This window comes from Drosophila ananassae, chromosome 3R, assembly GCF_017639315.1.
Source record: "Drosophila ananassae strain 14024-0371.13 chromosome 3R, ASM1763931v2, whole genome shotgun sequence".
Taxonomy (NCBI): domain Eukaryota; kingdom Metazoa; phylum Arthropoda; class Insecta; order Diptera; family Drosophilidae; genus Drosophila; species Drosophila ananassae.
In genome coordinates this window covers 2,644,638-2,660,510 of record NC_057930.1, presented here as the reverse complement: position 1 = coordinate 2,660,510, position 15,873 = coordinate 2,644,638, and the positions used below count along the sequence as shown (strand labels likewise).

The 15,873-nt window shown below is 48.1% G+C and overlaps 1 protein-coding gene across 1 annotated transcript; it reads right to left on the bottom strand.

Annotated features, from left to right (window-relative positions):
• Positions 1–8,706: 8,706 nt before the first annotated feature.
• Positions 8,707–9,369, bottom strand: LOC123257308 (translation initiation factor IF-2-like). The gene is made up of 2 exons (XM_044715963.1): positions 9,171–9,369; positions 8,707–8,915 (listed from the first exon to the last, which is right to left on the bottom strand). Exons 1-2 carry the CDS (start codon positions 9,367–9,369, stop codon positions 8,707–8,709), a joined length of 408 nt encoding a protein of 135 aa, XP_044571898.1.
• Positions 9,370–15,873: the final 6,504 nt, after the last annotated feature.

Here is a 15,873-nt window from a genome sequence, read left to right as displayed (position 1 = left end):
CAGACGGCTGGGAAATTTTCGGAAGGCTGAACAATTGACTTATTTGGTTCGCAAAGATGAGACATTCGTTATCATAGACTCTTTTTAGACTAGCGATAGCTTTGTCATAATTACTCTCGGTGACTTAGAATGCCTTCCTAAGGCTCCTAAGGCTTCACCAGAGAGGCAAGAAATTAAATGATTACATTTCTCAATGACAGGAATGTTCACATCTTTGTGTACCAAGGTCTCGAAAAGACTTATAAAATTTTTGAACTCCGAATAATTTCCACTGAATTTTGGTTATGCTAAACTGGGAAGTCTAGCTCGAGTTGGGGCTGCAGAAATTGCAGTAGCTGTGCGGGAGTTTTCAGCTGTATTGAAGGCATTACATAAGGACATACTCCTTGCCTTGGTTGTGATTGTTAATTCTTTCAACTCGGCTCCAAATTCATCCATTTCGTCTAATTGCTTGATCTGGTGTTCAACTTTAACTTTCAATTTTTCAACTTTGCTTTAGAAAATGTTTCATCTAAAACCTGAAGCCTGCATTCTAGCTCGGTCATCTCTAGAGGAAGTGATCCAGCTTCCGAAACGTTCCTCTAACCGGCGAATGCTTTTTACTTTAACATTTAATTTTCTTTTTAAATCATGAAGGGTCGTGGAATTAATTTTCGGTTTATTACTCTCCATTCTATATGTTGGCACCTATTGCCAAAACCTACTACCCTAGATATTGACACACCTAGTAATAATAAGCAATAAGCATAAAACAATTCGAGTGTTGCTCCCGTAAAACGGACCTTAAGTAGAACCCGCGTTACCCAACCTAATTCGAGTGTTGCTCCCGTGAAACGGACCACAAGTAGGACCGGCCGATAAGGAATCAGCCGAAACCCCGTACCATCTGTACTTGAGGAGCACAAACCCAAGTACCCCACATCAACTCCACCCTTATCATAGCAAGAGCCCGGTCAACCCGAGCAGCTCCTTGCAGAGTCCAGGTAAATTTAGTCAGACTATTTACGTTCTTTGACTACGAGTCCGCTACACCGCTACTCCCGCGAGTTCAAGTTTGACGTAGTTGCCGCAAAACGCTCTACGGACGAACATTTGGTGACCTCGACGTGATCCTTTGCTATAGGATCACACCCTGAACACAAACCACACGGCAGTTCATCTTAAAAAACGTACACCACAACCATGGGAGAGAATCAGACCCTGTGACCCAGATGCAAATTGAAAACAACATAGTCATCCAAAGGCTAATAAGAATCTTCACTAAGGATTCCACAGAGCGAAAGCCCAAGGAATTATCCACACACATCAGACAACACAAGAAGGACCTATGGAAAGAAATCGTCACGTTATACCATCTCATCTCATCGACCTGGAGCCAACCTTAAAAAATGATAGACACACCGATGACAGATTTTAGGTCGTACGAGCAGAGTATTTTTCATTTCTGAAGGAAGCTTCAAAATCGACGCCGGTTTCAACACAAAAACCCGCGATGGCCTCTCCATTTGTAATACCACCAGTCGACATTCCAAAATTTGAAGTGAAGTCGACATTTCGGAGATTATTTGAAGTGGACCCGATTCTGCGACATCTTTACGGAACTGGTCCACAATCAAGAATATAGCGATGTGTTAAAATTCCGGTACCTGGAGAATCACGTGATTGGAGAGGCCAAGAATTTAATCTCCACAACATTTGGAGGACACGCCAGTTATCTCTTGATAACCTGGCCTGGCAGCGACTAAAGGCACGATATCAGAATGAAAGAATCCTCATCAAATCAACACATGCAACCTTGTTTGCACATCCAAAAACAAATGGATCAGCAGATCAGCTAAGTAGCTTACATGTGCTTAGAACAATCACCGTCCTTCACGCCCAGAATATATCAACATTAGGTTGGGATCCGATCCTGATAAACATTTTCGAAGACAAATTAGATTCCCATACCCTATCATGTGTAGAACTCGCCATCACAAACCTAACCTGCCAACAATCATTAAAACAAATGCTTGACCATCTAGAGCGGCAAGCAACCAGCCTAGTTACGCTACAAAAGACAGCGGCCAATAATGGGCTTCGCTCATCAACTCAAGCACCGGTTGAAAAATGTAGTATATGCACCCATGGCAATCATCGACTTCAAACCTGCACGACACAAATGCCGCGCAGTATTAGATTCCGGATCACAAGAGAATTAAATTTCTCAGGAACTGGCAGATAAACTAGGAGTGCAATCAGCACCCTTCGACATTACCATACAAAACAAGCGAACTCCCGAACAGTATTAAATATGTTCTCATTAACCACAAACTTCAAAACACAAATTGTGTCGTATGTACTACCAGAACTCATGACGAATCAACCATCTGAGCCAATTCTGCACCCAAAAATATTCCTCCAGAACTGCGTTTGGCAGATCCCAATTTCAATCAGCCACAAGGGATCAATTTGCTGCTTGGGGCCGAATGTCTCTCACAACTCATCGAACCGCTACATATAAACCTAGGACAAGGACAACCATAACCAGACCAGCTACAACCAGTTCTGTGGTACGAACAAATCCACCAGTAAGCAGTGCCCTATCAACCATGGAGGAACCAAGAATCAATAGACTAGACAATCGAAGAAAACCAAAATGCCCTTACCACGGACGAGAAGTTATGCGAACAGCATTTCATAGAAAATATAAATAGGGGGCAGATAAAAGATTAAGTGTATGGCTACCATTTAAGGAAGATCCACAAACTTTGGGAAATTCCCTTCCAATGGCATATCTGCGTTTCTACGCATTGGAAAAGAGACTTCAACGGGATCCTGATCTCCAGAAACAATATGTACAATTTATGGATCAAGACGAGGAATTAGGACATATGACTAGATTGACACCCACCCAATTAACATCAAACCATTATGTCATTCCACATCCACCAAACTTCGGCTTGTATTTGACGCTTCAGCAACGACGACAAGTTGAATAATCTTAAATAATCTATTATGGATTGGAACATCAGTTCAAAGTGACTTACTATTCATTCTTTTACGGTTCCGATCGTATCCATGTGTTTTTACATCAAACGTGGAGAAAATGTACCGACAGATTATGATGACCCAGATGACCGCAAGTTTCAAATTGTATTATGGAGACGCAACTCTATGGAACCATTAAAATATTATCAACTGAACATGGTTACTTATGACACAGCAACAGCTCCATACTTGGCCACCCGATGCTTTCAATATTTGGCAGACACAGCACCTGAGCATCTGACCCAGAGTGCGGCTGCATTGCGACAGGGTTGTTACGTAGATGATTGTCCCACCGGAGGTCACACCATAGATGAAGCACTAAGAAAAAGGGATCAACTAATAAAATTGTTTGGAGAAGAAAAATTCAAACTAAGAAAATGGTGCGCAAACCACCCAGCATTACTAGCAGACATTCCGGAAGAAGACTAAGAAATGAATCTTGATTTCAGCAATTTTACTGAACAAACCGTCAAAACCCTCGGAATTATTTGGGATCCACCCGGAGATTGGCTGTGCGGCGACAGAAGACACAGGAGTTATCACTAAGAGGATCGTGTGTTCAGAACTTGCAAAAATCTTTGACCCTCTAGGATTGTTTGGTCCAGTTGTAACAACGGCAAAGATAAGAATGCAACAATTATGGGAGCTGAAGATCGACTTCGACACGGAACTGGGTTCAGAACTCACCCATCAATGGCAAGCATTCAGACATGATGTTCAGATCCTGACAACAATAAGAATTCCAAGATGTGCACTCCCAGCTGACACATCCGGAGGCATTCAGCTACATGTGTTTGCAGACGCATCGGAAGCAGCATATGGGGCAGTGGCATATTTACGAGCAAGTAATAAGACAGGCAATATTGTCACACGATTGCTATGTTCAAAGGCACGAGTAGCACCCCTGATGAATATTTGGAGTGGTATATTTATGGTCAGACTCGTAGATTGCATTAAAGTGGATAAGCGCCACTGCTTTCTCATTCCAAACGTTTATGGCGAACCGGGTCGCCCAGATTCAAGAACTGACAGACCCAGAGTGGTGGAGACATATGGCATCAGCAGATAATCCTGCAGATATTCTCTCCAGAGGGTGCACGCCAGCACAATTAAGAGATCCAAAACTTTGGTACACCGGACCACCATTTCTGGGACAAGATCCAGAGTCTTGGCCATGATTCCACTCAACAGGAACAAACAATGCAAACGAAGATCAAGAAAGAAAGATGGAGACGGTCTGCAACCTAGCCAATAAATCCGAAGAATGGATGGAACAAATTAACCACCATGGATCATTCGATACGATGTTGCAAATAATAGGAAGAATGCGGCGATTCATTTGTAATTGCCGCAAGCCAGAGAAGAAGAGGACTGGACCATTGTCACCAGTAGAATTGAATGAGGCGTTAGGAGTGATAATTCGGGAAATACAGTCTCAGCATTTCCTAACATCCATTTTGCAACTCAAGAAAACGAAAACTGTCGGACCAAACGATCCATTACGAGCACAAGATCCGTTCTTACACACGGACGGAATAATTCGAGTAGGGGGACGACTACAAAACGCCGCATTATCGTATGATGCCACACATCCAATGTTGTTATCTCCAAACCATCCATTGACAATACTTTTATTTCAATGGAAACATCAGCAACTGGCACATTGCGGACCACAGGCATTATTATGCAACATTAGACAACGATTTTGGTCATTAATAGGAAAGGAGCTGGCTCAAAAAAGAGTTAGCCGTTGTATCAGATGTTGCCGAATGCGACCAAAATTGTTGAATCAAATAATGAGTCCACTACCGGCAGATCGAGTTCAACAACATAGACCATTCAAGAATACTGCGGGCCTTTTTGGACTCACTATGAAACGATTGAAACGATTGAAACGAACATTATATACCGCCACACTAACTCATGAAGAACTTGAAACCATAGTCATCAATATTGAAGCCATTCCAAATTCTCGCCCGCTGACATATGTCTCTTCCAGCCCAAGGGATCTTACGGCATTAACACCAGGGCATTTCCTGATTGGGGAACCTCTAACGGCATCATCCGATATTCACAAATCAAGGCAAGGCACAGGATTACTCACTCGGTGGAAGCGTCCCGAACAATTACGAAAAGAATTCTGGACACGCTGGAGCCACGAGTTCCTACATGAGTTATAGAATCGGTCAAAGTGGACAAGAAGTTGTAGGACGTGTAACGAACTGTTTTGCTATGTTTTGCTCGCAACAAACGCCGCGGCTAGCTCACAGAGGTTGAGGGTACGTTCCACCGAATTTATTGATTCGACGTGATTGCCCGAGCCCAGAAATAACACGGTATTGCTTCTTTTCAAATAAATCCCCTTTATTGTAATTAATTTACAAGGCAATAGAGAGAATCTCACCGGCTGTCTGGCTCAGCCGACCGACCGCTCGTCCTCCCGTCGATCCCCGATCCCCGCTCCGAGTTGGTGCCAATACGCACGCCCTCCCAAAGCTTGCGCCCGGCAGGTCGTGCGGTCTTGGTGCCTGGCGCCGAAACGGCTCTCGGTTCCCTTTGTTCGGACTCACGGACTCTGGTTGCGGGGCCTGTGTTGCTGCTTGTCGTCTTCCGCTGCCGCTGCCTGTCCGTCGCTGCTGCTCCCTCGTCGACGCTGCTCTACGGTTGCCACTGCTCCCTCGTCGTCGCTGCTATGCTGCTGTCGCTGCTCCCTCGTCGTCGCTGCTATCCTGCTCGGAACCTTTGGCTTGCCGGGATTTGCCCTTTCGCCGTGGCCGGCACCTAATCCGTGTTAACAGACCGAGTGGCTCACCTCCCAGGCATACGCCGGGCAGGATATGCTCCTCGCTGCTTAGCGGCCGGATCAGGGCACGAAGGGCCTTCCTACCCTACAGGACACGCCCCCGGTCGCGTTCGCCACTCGCCTCCAAACACCTGCGTGCCTACGCCCCGCAGGATCTATGGTAGGCCAGAGGTTTGGGCGTCGCGTCTCCTTTGACTCCAGGTGGACCGCTGTGCATACGCTCCAGCGCCTGGATCAGGATTCTCTTGACTTCCCGGGGTGTCCCTGCCTGGTTTCACTATTGGGCTTGAGTTCCCGGGTTGGCTATCCCTCGCGTTACAGGATCACACCTGGATCGAACGGTCAGGAGCAGACAAGGCGTACGCCAGGCTGATCCGTCGTTGCCGCCACTACACCAGGATACCTGTCGTGTCCGGGAATAACTCCACCCGACTCTTTTACCCTTGGGCCTCAGCTTTGCCGCGGATCCTTGATCCTTTTCCCCTGACTCCTTGCTCGATTCGATGCGCGTACCGCCGCCGGACTTACCCACAGGGGGTCCTTAAGCTATTTTCGTATATCCTTGCTCACTCGCTTTAATAGCCCGCACTGAAGACTGTCGGACTTACCCACGGGGGGTCCTTCAGCCAGTACTCCTAACTCTTCAAGGAAGCTTTCCAACTTGAATGGCAGACTTACCCACGGGGGGTCTTTCACTCACTCTCCCAGACTCGGCCTCGATTCGCTCCAGGGGCCCTCCTTATATAGTGCCAGAGGCGCCCGTTAATCCTTGCGAATCCACTTCCTGCCGTTAATCCTCCGCTCCTTCACTTTCTCCGTTAGCTTTCTCCAAGCCCGCCGTCTTTCTATCGGCGGGCTTTCTTTATTGTTACCCCCCAATTGCCCCGTTTGGGCCTCCGATCCGCATTATTTTTGTGCCGGTCATCGGACTTCGTCCCGATACCCCGCGATCCCCCCCTGGACATTCAAATGCATTTCTGTGTTTTTGTGCATTTTGTAAACACAGCTGCGCGGTCGCCGGCCGCTTCGTTCCCCGCCGTCCCCGCTGTTTCCTATGACCTTCGAGCGCGGCCGCGGAGGCCCGGCCGGGACCGTTACGTTCCACGGTGACTCCTCTTTCGCCCTCTTCCGTGCGCGACGCCGTGCTGGTTCCTCTTGCCCCCGCTGCTGCCCCCGCATGCCGTCTGTGCTCGACGCATTTCTCTCTTGATACCTTTCTCTTCTTCAGTATTTCTAAACACAGCAGCGTTGGCCCATCCGACGCTGCAGTGCTGACTTGCATGTTCCCCCCCCTGCTGTTACCCCTCTTGCCACCTGTCTTGGTGTGTGGGAGATCTAATCTCCTCAAACTTCCCCCCTTCTTAGGGAACGACAGAAGCTTTGTGGTTCCAGCTTCATGTTTGTTTTTTCAACATAGTTTTTTTTTTGTTTTTGATTTTTTTTTTCCCCCTTTTTTTCGTGTGAATATTTTGTGTGTGGATACCCTTATCCACTTCCCCCCTTCTTCGGGTGACTCTTGGGTCGTTCCCCTTCCATTTCCGTATTTTGTTGTGAGTACCGCCTTTCCTTTTTTTTTTGTATATATATAGTTATATATATGTACTCTTATATATTTTCCATTTTTATATTTTTTCATTATATATTTTTTCATCTTTTATATATCTTTAATATATATATATATTTTTTTTTGTGGTTCTTTTTTTGTATTTCGTTTTATTTCATATTTTTTCTAACTTTTTTTTCCATTTCATTTTCTTTTTTTTTTTTTTTTTGAAATATTTTTACTTATTTTATATATTTTTAATATGTATATATTTTTTCTTGTTTCTTTTTTTTTTGTATTTTTTTTTCTCAGTTTTTATACGTTTGCAGAGGGTATTATAATTTTGGTCAAAAGTGTGCAACGCAGTGAAGGAGACATCTCCGACCCAATAAAGTATATATATTCTTGATCAGGATCACCTCCTGAGTCGATATGAGCATGTCCGTCTGTCCGTCTGTCCGTCTGTCCGTCGGTCCGTCTGTCCGTCTGTCCGTTTCTACGCAAACTAGTCTCTCAGTTTTAAAGCTATCGAGTTGAAACTTTGCACACACCCTTCTTTCCTTTGCAGGCAGTATATAAGTCGGAACGGCCGAGATCGGTCGACTATATCCTATAGCTGCCATATAACTGATTGATCGGAAATGCCATAACTTTGGTGTTTTTAAGAGGTGGTGTTAGAGGGTTGGGACTTTCCACACATGTTATATATGACCAATATATCTTGTGTACAAAATTTCATAAGGATCGGCCGACTATATCCTATAGCTGTCATAGAACGATCGAAATTGGCATAACTTTGGTGTTTTTTAAGTTAGAAATATGGGATTTAGTACAGATTCTATTTTGGGAAAAACAATCTGATCTGCCAATTTTCATAAGGATCGGCCGACTATAAACGATTCGCTATATATCTAATAAAATAAGATGGGTGGCGCCACCTAGCGGACTGCGACTGAACTGCAAGGGTATATCAACTTCGGCTCCGCCCGAAGTTAGCTTTCCTTTCTTGTTTTTTTTAATATTTTTTTCCTTCATTTCATTTTCATTTTTTTTTATTAAATATTTTTTCTTATTTTATATTTTTTTTTGTTTTTTTTTTTTATATGTGTGTATTTTTTTTGTGTCTTTTAGACTTCCCCTCCCCCCCTTTTTTCTTGTAAGTGTTTCGTTTTTGCGCTCTATATTTTATTATTCCTTTTTTTTTTTTTATTTTATTCTATAGCTTCCGGGTGACGCGTTCTGGCCGCCGCGCACCCGAAAACTTTCTGTCCCGATCTGCCAGATAATGCTCCACCTGCCCGGCTTTTCCTTCCTCCTCCGGGCCTCTTCCTCAACCTTCCTCTTTAGCTCCGGCGGCCAGTTCTGCTCGGGCACTGCTCCTCCATCTCCTGCCGACTCGGCTCTTTTGAGCACCGGCCTCGGCGGCCTCGTCTCCGGGCAGGAGACTTGCCTCTCCAGCCCCGGCCTCACCTTCGGGGCTGGCCACACCCATGGACCTCGCGTCCACGGCTCCTCCTCTGTCTCCTCTTCCTTCCGCTCCTGCGGGTGCGGGGTGGGTGGCCTCGCCGGCTGCCACTTCCGGCTTGGCCACTCCCGTGGCCCCGTCATCCTTCTTATCCGCGCGTCCTGCGCCTCCTTCCTGGCCCAACGGCCCCGCCGGGTGGCCCTGCTCTGCTGGCACCTCCGGCGCGCCGCTCTCTGTAGCATCGCGGAACGCCCTGCCGCTGCCTCTGCCTTCCATCGGCGGACCGCTTCTCCGACCATCTCTTCGGCCAACCTACTCCTGGCCCTTACCAGCGCCAGGGTAGCGTCCGCCTTCCTCCGATCCTGGATCCTCCTCCTCCTCCTCCTCAGCGCTTGAAGTTCCTGGCTCGGCCGGTGGTCCTCCTCCTTCGTCCTTGCTTTGCCCACCGGGATCGCCGTAACTCCATTGGCCCCCCGGGCCATCACCCGGAGTACCCTCCTCGTCGATTGGAGCCGCCGGACGTCCCATCCTGGCAAATCCAGGATCTCCAGGTCGCTCTCATCTGAGGAGACCACAGGTGAGGCGTGGGATGACGGCGTCTGTGTAGCTTCCATGGTAGTGTTGTAGAAAAAGGCCGGCCGGTGTCCACTGCTGCCTTTTATAGGCCCGCCGCCTGGCACAGATCCGTTCTTGCGGTTCTTTCGTCCATGTCCATGCTCCCGTTGTGGGTCTCCTCCTTTTTCCGGTTGTTCGTGTAATTCCGTGATTGTGTGAGTGTTCTCCGTTTTGGAGCTTGACGGGGATTTTTTTGTTGGTCTTTATTTTGTTCTTTTGGTGCATCATTTATGGACTGCATTCGTCTGACAGTTATCAATAATCCCGTAGCTAACTAGGTCGGTGACACTTATCGACTCTGAGTTACAGGTGCATTTATGGACCGCCAACGATCCGTGGTTGTATATGTGTCCTGCGGGTTTTTTCCTTGTTTCCATTGTTTTTTTTTTCTTATTGGTGATCGTACCCTCTCTTTTTACTTCTATCCTACGCCTTCGGTGCCGATTCCTCCGCCTGGGCTTTTAGCTCGCTTATGTGGGCTCTCCTCTCTTTCTTTGTGATCCCGTGACGTAGCACGGCGATCACCGGCGAAATGAAATTTGTTACTGCATATGGCCCGTCGTATCTCGGCGCTAGCTTCGCCGCAAAACCTTCGGCCGCTTTAGATAGATGGTGTTCTTTCGCCCACACTATGTCGCCGATCTTCGGGCTCCACTCTCGCCTCCTCAGATTGTAGTGCCGAGCTTGCTCCTGCGCCGCGAGCTCCATGTTTCTCCGCACCAGCTCGAATACTTCTTTTAATTTTTCCGCATTTTCTGAGGGAGTGGCTTGGACTTCTCCTGTCCCCAATGCCCCCTGGTCGAAAATTGCTTTCGGCATTCTTGGCTCTCTGCCTTGGGTGATGAAGCACGGAAAGTATCCCGTGGAGTCCGACACGCTCGAGTTCACCGCCAGCATCAATTCTGGCCAGTGCTCGTCCCACGTCCTTTGGTCTTTTCCTGCAAACTGGGCGATCATCGTCTTCACCGTCCGGTTTGCCCTTTCCGTCGGGTTTTCCTGAGGCGTGTATGGTGCAGTGAACTGGTGGCGAACTCCGAGCTCCTCGAGAAATTTTTGAAGCTCCGGCTGGTGAATTGAACACCATTGTCCGTCACCATTACCTTTGGCACCCCGTACCTAGCGATGATCCTTTCACGAATTGCCTTCTGCAGCGTCTCTGTTGTGGCTTTTCGCATTGGGACCATTTCTGTCCATTTTGAGAACCGATCGATCATTACTAGTAGCATGGTGTTCCTATGCTTGGTCCTCGGCAACGGTCCCACGAAGTCTGCACATACCGTCGCCCACGGCTCCTCTGGGACCTGTGTTACCATTTTCCCCGCGGCCTGCATCTGGCTCGGTTTATAGCGCAAGCATGTCTCGCATTTCCTGACGTATTTCCTCACGTCCCTCTGCATCCCTGGCCAGAAGTACCTTGCTGCTACCTTCGCAATCGTCTTCCTTCCGCCTAAATGACCCGCTGTTGGTGCGTCGTGGTTCTCCTTCAGCACTTGTTGCCTCATGTTTATCGGCACACATAATTTCCATGATGCCACTTCTTCGCTCCCGGCTCTGTGTGGAACATGTCAGTAAATCAAACCTGCCTCCTCGACGTATGCCGGATACTTCTGTGGGTTTTCCTTTAGTTTCTTCTTCAGCGAGCTTATCCAACCGCATTCCGCGTCTTCGGTTGCTGTGGCATTCCTCAGCTTCTCCACAATCGGCTGGCGGGAAAGTGCATCCGCGACTACGTTCAGCTTGCCTTTTCTGTAGCTGATTACGTAATCGTATTGCTGCAGCTCGAAGACCCATCTCGCGATCCTTCCAAGTGGGCTCTCTATGTTGTTTAACCACTTCAGCGCCATGTGATCCGTTATCACGTCGAACTGGTATCCCTCCAGGTATAGCCTCATTTGCCGAATTGCCCAGATTATTGCTAGTTCTTCCCCGCGCCTATTAGCGTTCGGCTGGCGTAAGCGACCATTCGCTCGCCCTCCTCCGTGTCCTGCGTCAGCACTGCGCCTACGCCGTAATCGCTGGCGTCCGTTTGCAGCACAAACTTCTTCGTGAAGTCGGGGCATGCCAGCACCGGGTCCTCTGCTAACCGTGACTTTAACTTTTCGAACGCTTCTGGCTGTCTCGACGTCCACTCCCACTTTGTTCCCTTTCGCAGGAGATCGTTCAAGGGTTTTGCGACCCCCGCGAAATCGGGAACGAACCGTCGATACCACGACGCCATTCCTATGAACTGCCGTACCCCTTTCACGTTCGTTGGTGGTTCCAATTCCGTGATCGCTGCGACTTTTCCCGGATCCATACCAATTCCGTGACTCGTTATCCGGTGGCCTAGGTACAAAAGCTCTTCCCTGAAGAAATGGCACTTCTCTGTGTTTATCCTTAGGTTCGCCGCCTTCAGTCTTCGGAAAACTTCCCTTAAATTTGCCATGTGCTCCTCCCTCGTGCGCCCGATCACTATTATATCGTCCTGGTACGCGAATGCGTGGGGAGCCATGTCCGGGCCTATGACCTGGTCTAGAGCCCTTTGAAAAGTTGCCGAAGCCGAGTGTAGTCCGAACGGCATCACTTTCCACTGGTACAGACCTTTCACTTGTACAGTAATGGCCGTGTATTTCCGGCTCTCTTTCTCAAGTGGGATTTGCCAATAGCCGTCCTTCAGGTCGAGGCTGCTGAACAATTTTGCCTCCCTCAATTGCTCCAAAATGAAGTTTATTCTGGGCATCGGGTACGCATCCTTCACTGACTTTGCGTTTATCTGCCGAAAGTCTACGCACATCCTCCACTGACCCGTCTTTTTCTTCACCATGACAATGGGTGAGCTGTAGGCGCTGTTTGAAGGTTCGATGCATCCCTTCTCCAGCAGTTCTTCCACCTTTCCATTGATTTCCCCCTGTATTTTGGGGTTCTTTGGGTAATATCTTTGTTTAATTGGGATGTCGTCCTTCATTGTGATTTTATGCTGGGTTATGTTTGAACAACCCTTCTGATTTGTGAACGCCGCCAGCTCTTCTTCGATGAACTTTCTGTCCCGCTCGCGCTCCCATGCCTCCGAGGGTCCCGCTATGGCTATGGACAGCCTATCCTCCAGGCATCCGCTCCATCTTTCTCTTCTTGGAATCGTGACTTGGTGGCCTGCGCAGTTGATTGTTGTTCCGAATTCTGCGAGGAAATCCCATCCAAGCACCGCGCTGTCTCCCATGCCTGGCAACACTATCATATTCAAATCCTTTTTCTTGTTGCCAATGCTTACAGTTGTTAGGAGTACCCTTTGAGTTTCTATGTGGCTCCCGTTGGCCAACTTTACTAGTCTCCTTGTCGCTTTCCGTTCTCCGGCGATTCCCGGGTCCTCTGCTAGCTTTTCTGAAATGAAGCTAGCCGTTGCCCCGGTGTCCACCATGGCCCTCACTTCTGCTCCTCCGACCTTGATGACCGCCGCCAATTGCTGATCGTCTCCGGTTAATCCTCCAACTATCTCTGAGAGGCCGCACCTCGCGATCTCCGCCTTCCTCTCTATGGCTGGGATCGCTGCACGTTTCCCGCTCTCTGGCAGCATTCCGTGCTTCTCACCCCCACTGCGCCGCACATCCTGCAGAACAAAATTCTGGGGTTCCTGCACCCGCTGGCCCAATGGCCCATGCCTCCGCATCTGTTGCACGCCTGTGCTGGGTTTTCTACGTGTCCCTGTCCAGGCGTCGCTGCCCGCTGCATATTCGGCTGCCTTTGGGTTTGGTTTGCTGCCCATTGTTGGTTCGGCTGTTGTTGCCTTGGGCCTGCCCATTGCTGGCTCGGCTGCTGTTGCTGTGGCATTTGGCGATGCTCCTCCGGCTGCCATCTCTGCCCCCATCCCTGTCCTGGATGGCTCTGTTGCTCCGGTGGTTTATGGTGCAACTCCTCCTTTGGCCATCTTCTGTCTACCGCTGGGGACTGTCTATTGAAGACCTCCTCTTCCAAAGCCAGCTCTTCGAATTCTTCGGCTAGACCCATGACCTCCTCGAATGATGCACATGCGTAGGGTCTCATGAACATCTTCATGCGTGGCATGCAGTTCTCCACGAGCCTATCGATGACCTCCTTTGTGGACTTTCCTAACGGCTTCATTAGCGCCTGAAGGTCCACCATGTACTCTTTGAAAGGCTCTCCTCGCTGTTGCTTCCTCTGCTTTACCTGGTCTGCCAATTTCTCGAAGTATCCTTTTGGCAGGAAAAAGGCCTCGAAGCTCCTTCTGAACTCCTTCCATGTGAGCCACTCCTCGTCGTTCATTAGGAACCATTTTTGCGCTCTGCCCTGGAGTAGTTCGGGCATCGCTCGTGGGATTGTGTTTATATCCATCCCGTATGTTTTGGCAGACCATGCTACTCGAACTCGAGAGGATCCCCTGTTCCGTCGAATCGGAACGACCACTCTCGGACTTGTCTCACCACCTTCGCATAATCCACCTGTACCGGGACTGGCTTCCGCGCTTGTGGCTCCATGCTCCTCATTCTCTTCATTTCTGGCACTGCCAGACTTTGGATGAGCTTTTCCGATTCGCTCACCGCTCTCTGCCTCGGCGTGGTCCTCTGCGCGAACTTCTCCTGGAATCCCCGCGCGACCACCATCACTTCATCCTCCTTTGTTTCGTCGACCCACCTTGCCACCAGTGCCCTCATGATCTCCACGGTTCCATCCGCTGCGAGACCGAGCTCTCTGCACACTTCGCACAACTCTTCTTTGCGAAGCGCGTAGATCCAGTTTTTCCTCCCCATCTTGAAGCAGTTTCACAACAATCCAAATAATGGCTTTCCTACGGATATCTACGTGGAACGCTAACGGCGTTTCGCAACATAAACTTGAGTTAGCTCAATTCCTACTCGACAATCACATCGATGTAATGCTGCTTTCGGAAACACACCTCACAAACAAATACAATTTTCAACTACGAGGATATTCATTCTACGGAACAAATCATCCAGATGGTAAAGCACATGGTGGGACTGGAATTCTAATCAGAAGCCGCATAAAGCACCATTATCAAAACAAATTTGCTAAAAACTACCTACAGGCCACATCTATAAATATACAACTAAATACTGGCAACCAACTTACACTAGCCGCCGTATACTGCCCCCCTCGCTTTAATATAGCTGAAGATGAGTTTATGCAGTTTTTCAACACACTTGGAGACCACTTCATAGCAGCAGGAGACTACAATGCCAAGCACACACACTGGGGATCCCGTCTCGTGACTCCAAAAGGGAAGCAGCTCTATAATGCAATTATCAAAGCCAAGAACAAGCTCGACTATGTTTCTTCTGGCACACCAACATACTGGCCGGCAGACCCAAGGAAACTACCAGATTTAATAGACTTTGCGATTACCAAAAACATCCCTAAAAATCTGATAAGCGCCAATTGCCTATCGGATCTTTCATCTGATCACTCGCCTGTCCTGTTCATTCTACTGCGACATCCAGGAACATTGGAACAACCATTAAAATTGACCTCACAGAAAACCAATTGGGTTAAGTACAGAAAATATATCAGCTCACACATTGAGCTAAGTCCTCATCTCCACGATGAAGCCAACGTAGACAGCTTTGTTAATTCACTTGAGTCTGTACTCGTCTCTGCAGCTCGAGCCTCAACATCGCAAACTATAAATACACAAAGTAATAAAAAGACAAATCTACAAATCGAACAGCTCGTCCTCGAAAAGCGGCGTTCACGTCGCGAGTGGCAATTCCACAGATCGCCATCTACTAAGCAAAGCTTTAGACATGCCTCACGTCAACTTACTAAAGCCCTACAGCAAGAAGAAGCTTATGTCCACCGCCGCTATATAGAGCAATTGTCAACTTCTAGTACAAAACACTCACTATGGAGAGCTCACCCAACTCTAAGCTCACCGAAAGAAACAGTGATGCCTATTAGAAATCCCACAGGCGGCTGGGCGCGCAGCGATGCAGACAGAGCCAGCACGTTTGCCAATCACCTCAAAAATATCTTCCAACCAAATCCGGCCACTAGTGCCTTTACTCTGCCGACTTTACCATATGAGCCTCAGCTTCAACATGAACCAATCGAGTTTCGCCCAAACGAAATCGCTAATATCATCAAAAACCAACTAAATCCGAAAAAATCACCAGGCTGCGACCTCATAACTCCCAAAATGATCATTGAGCTTCCATATTGCGCCGTCTGCACTATCACCCAGCTCTTCAATGCCATCGCAAAACTTGGCCACTTTCCAGCGAGATGGAAAAAGTCAATTATAATAATGATAGCAAAGCCGGGAAAAGACCACACAATTCCCACGTCGTATAGACCTATAAGCCTACTTTCATGCTTATCTAAACTCTTTGAGAAATGCATTCTGACTCGAATAAACACATACCTAAGGATCCAGGAAGGAATCCCGTCACATCAGTTTGGGTTTCGTGA

Coding starts and splice junctions, on each gene's coding strand:
- LOC123257308 (XM_044715963.1), bottom strand. CDS start 9,369: ATGGGACGTCCGGCGGCTCCAATCGACGAGGAGGGTACTCCGGGTGAT. Junction 8,916..9,170: donor CGGACGCTACCCTGGCGCTG/GTAAGGGCCAGG, acceptor CCGCACCCGCAG/GAGCGGAAGGAAGAGGAGAC.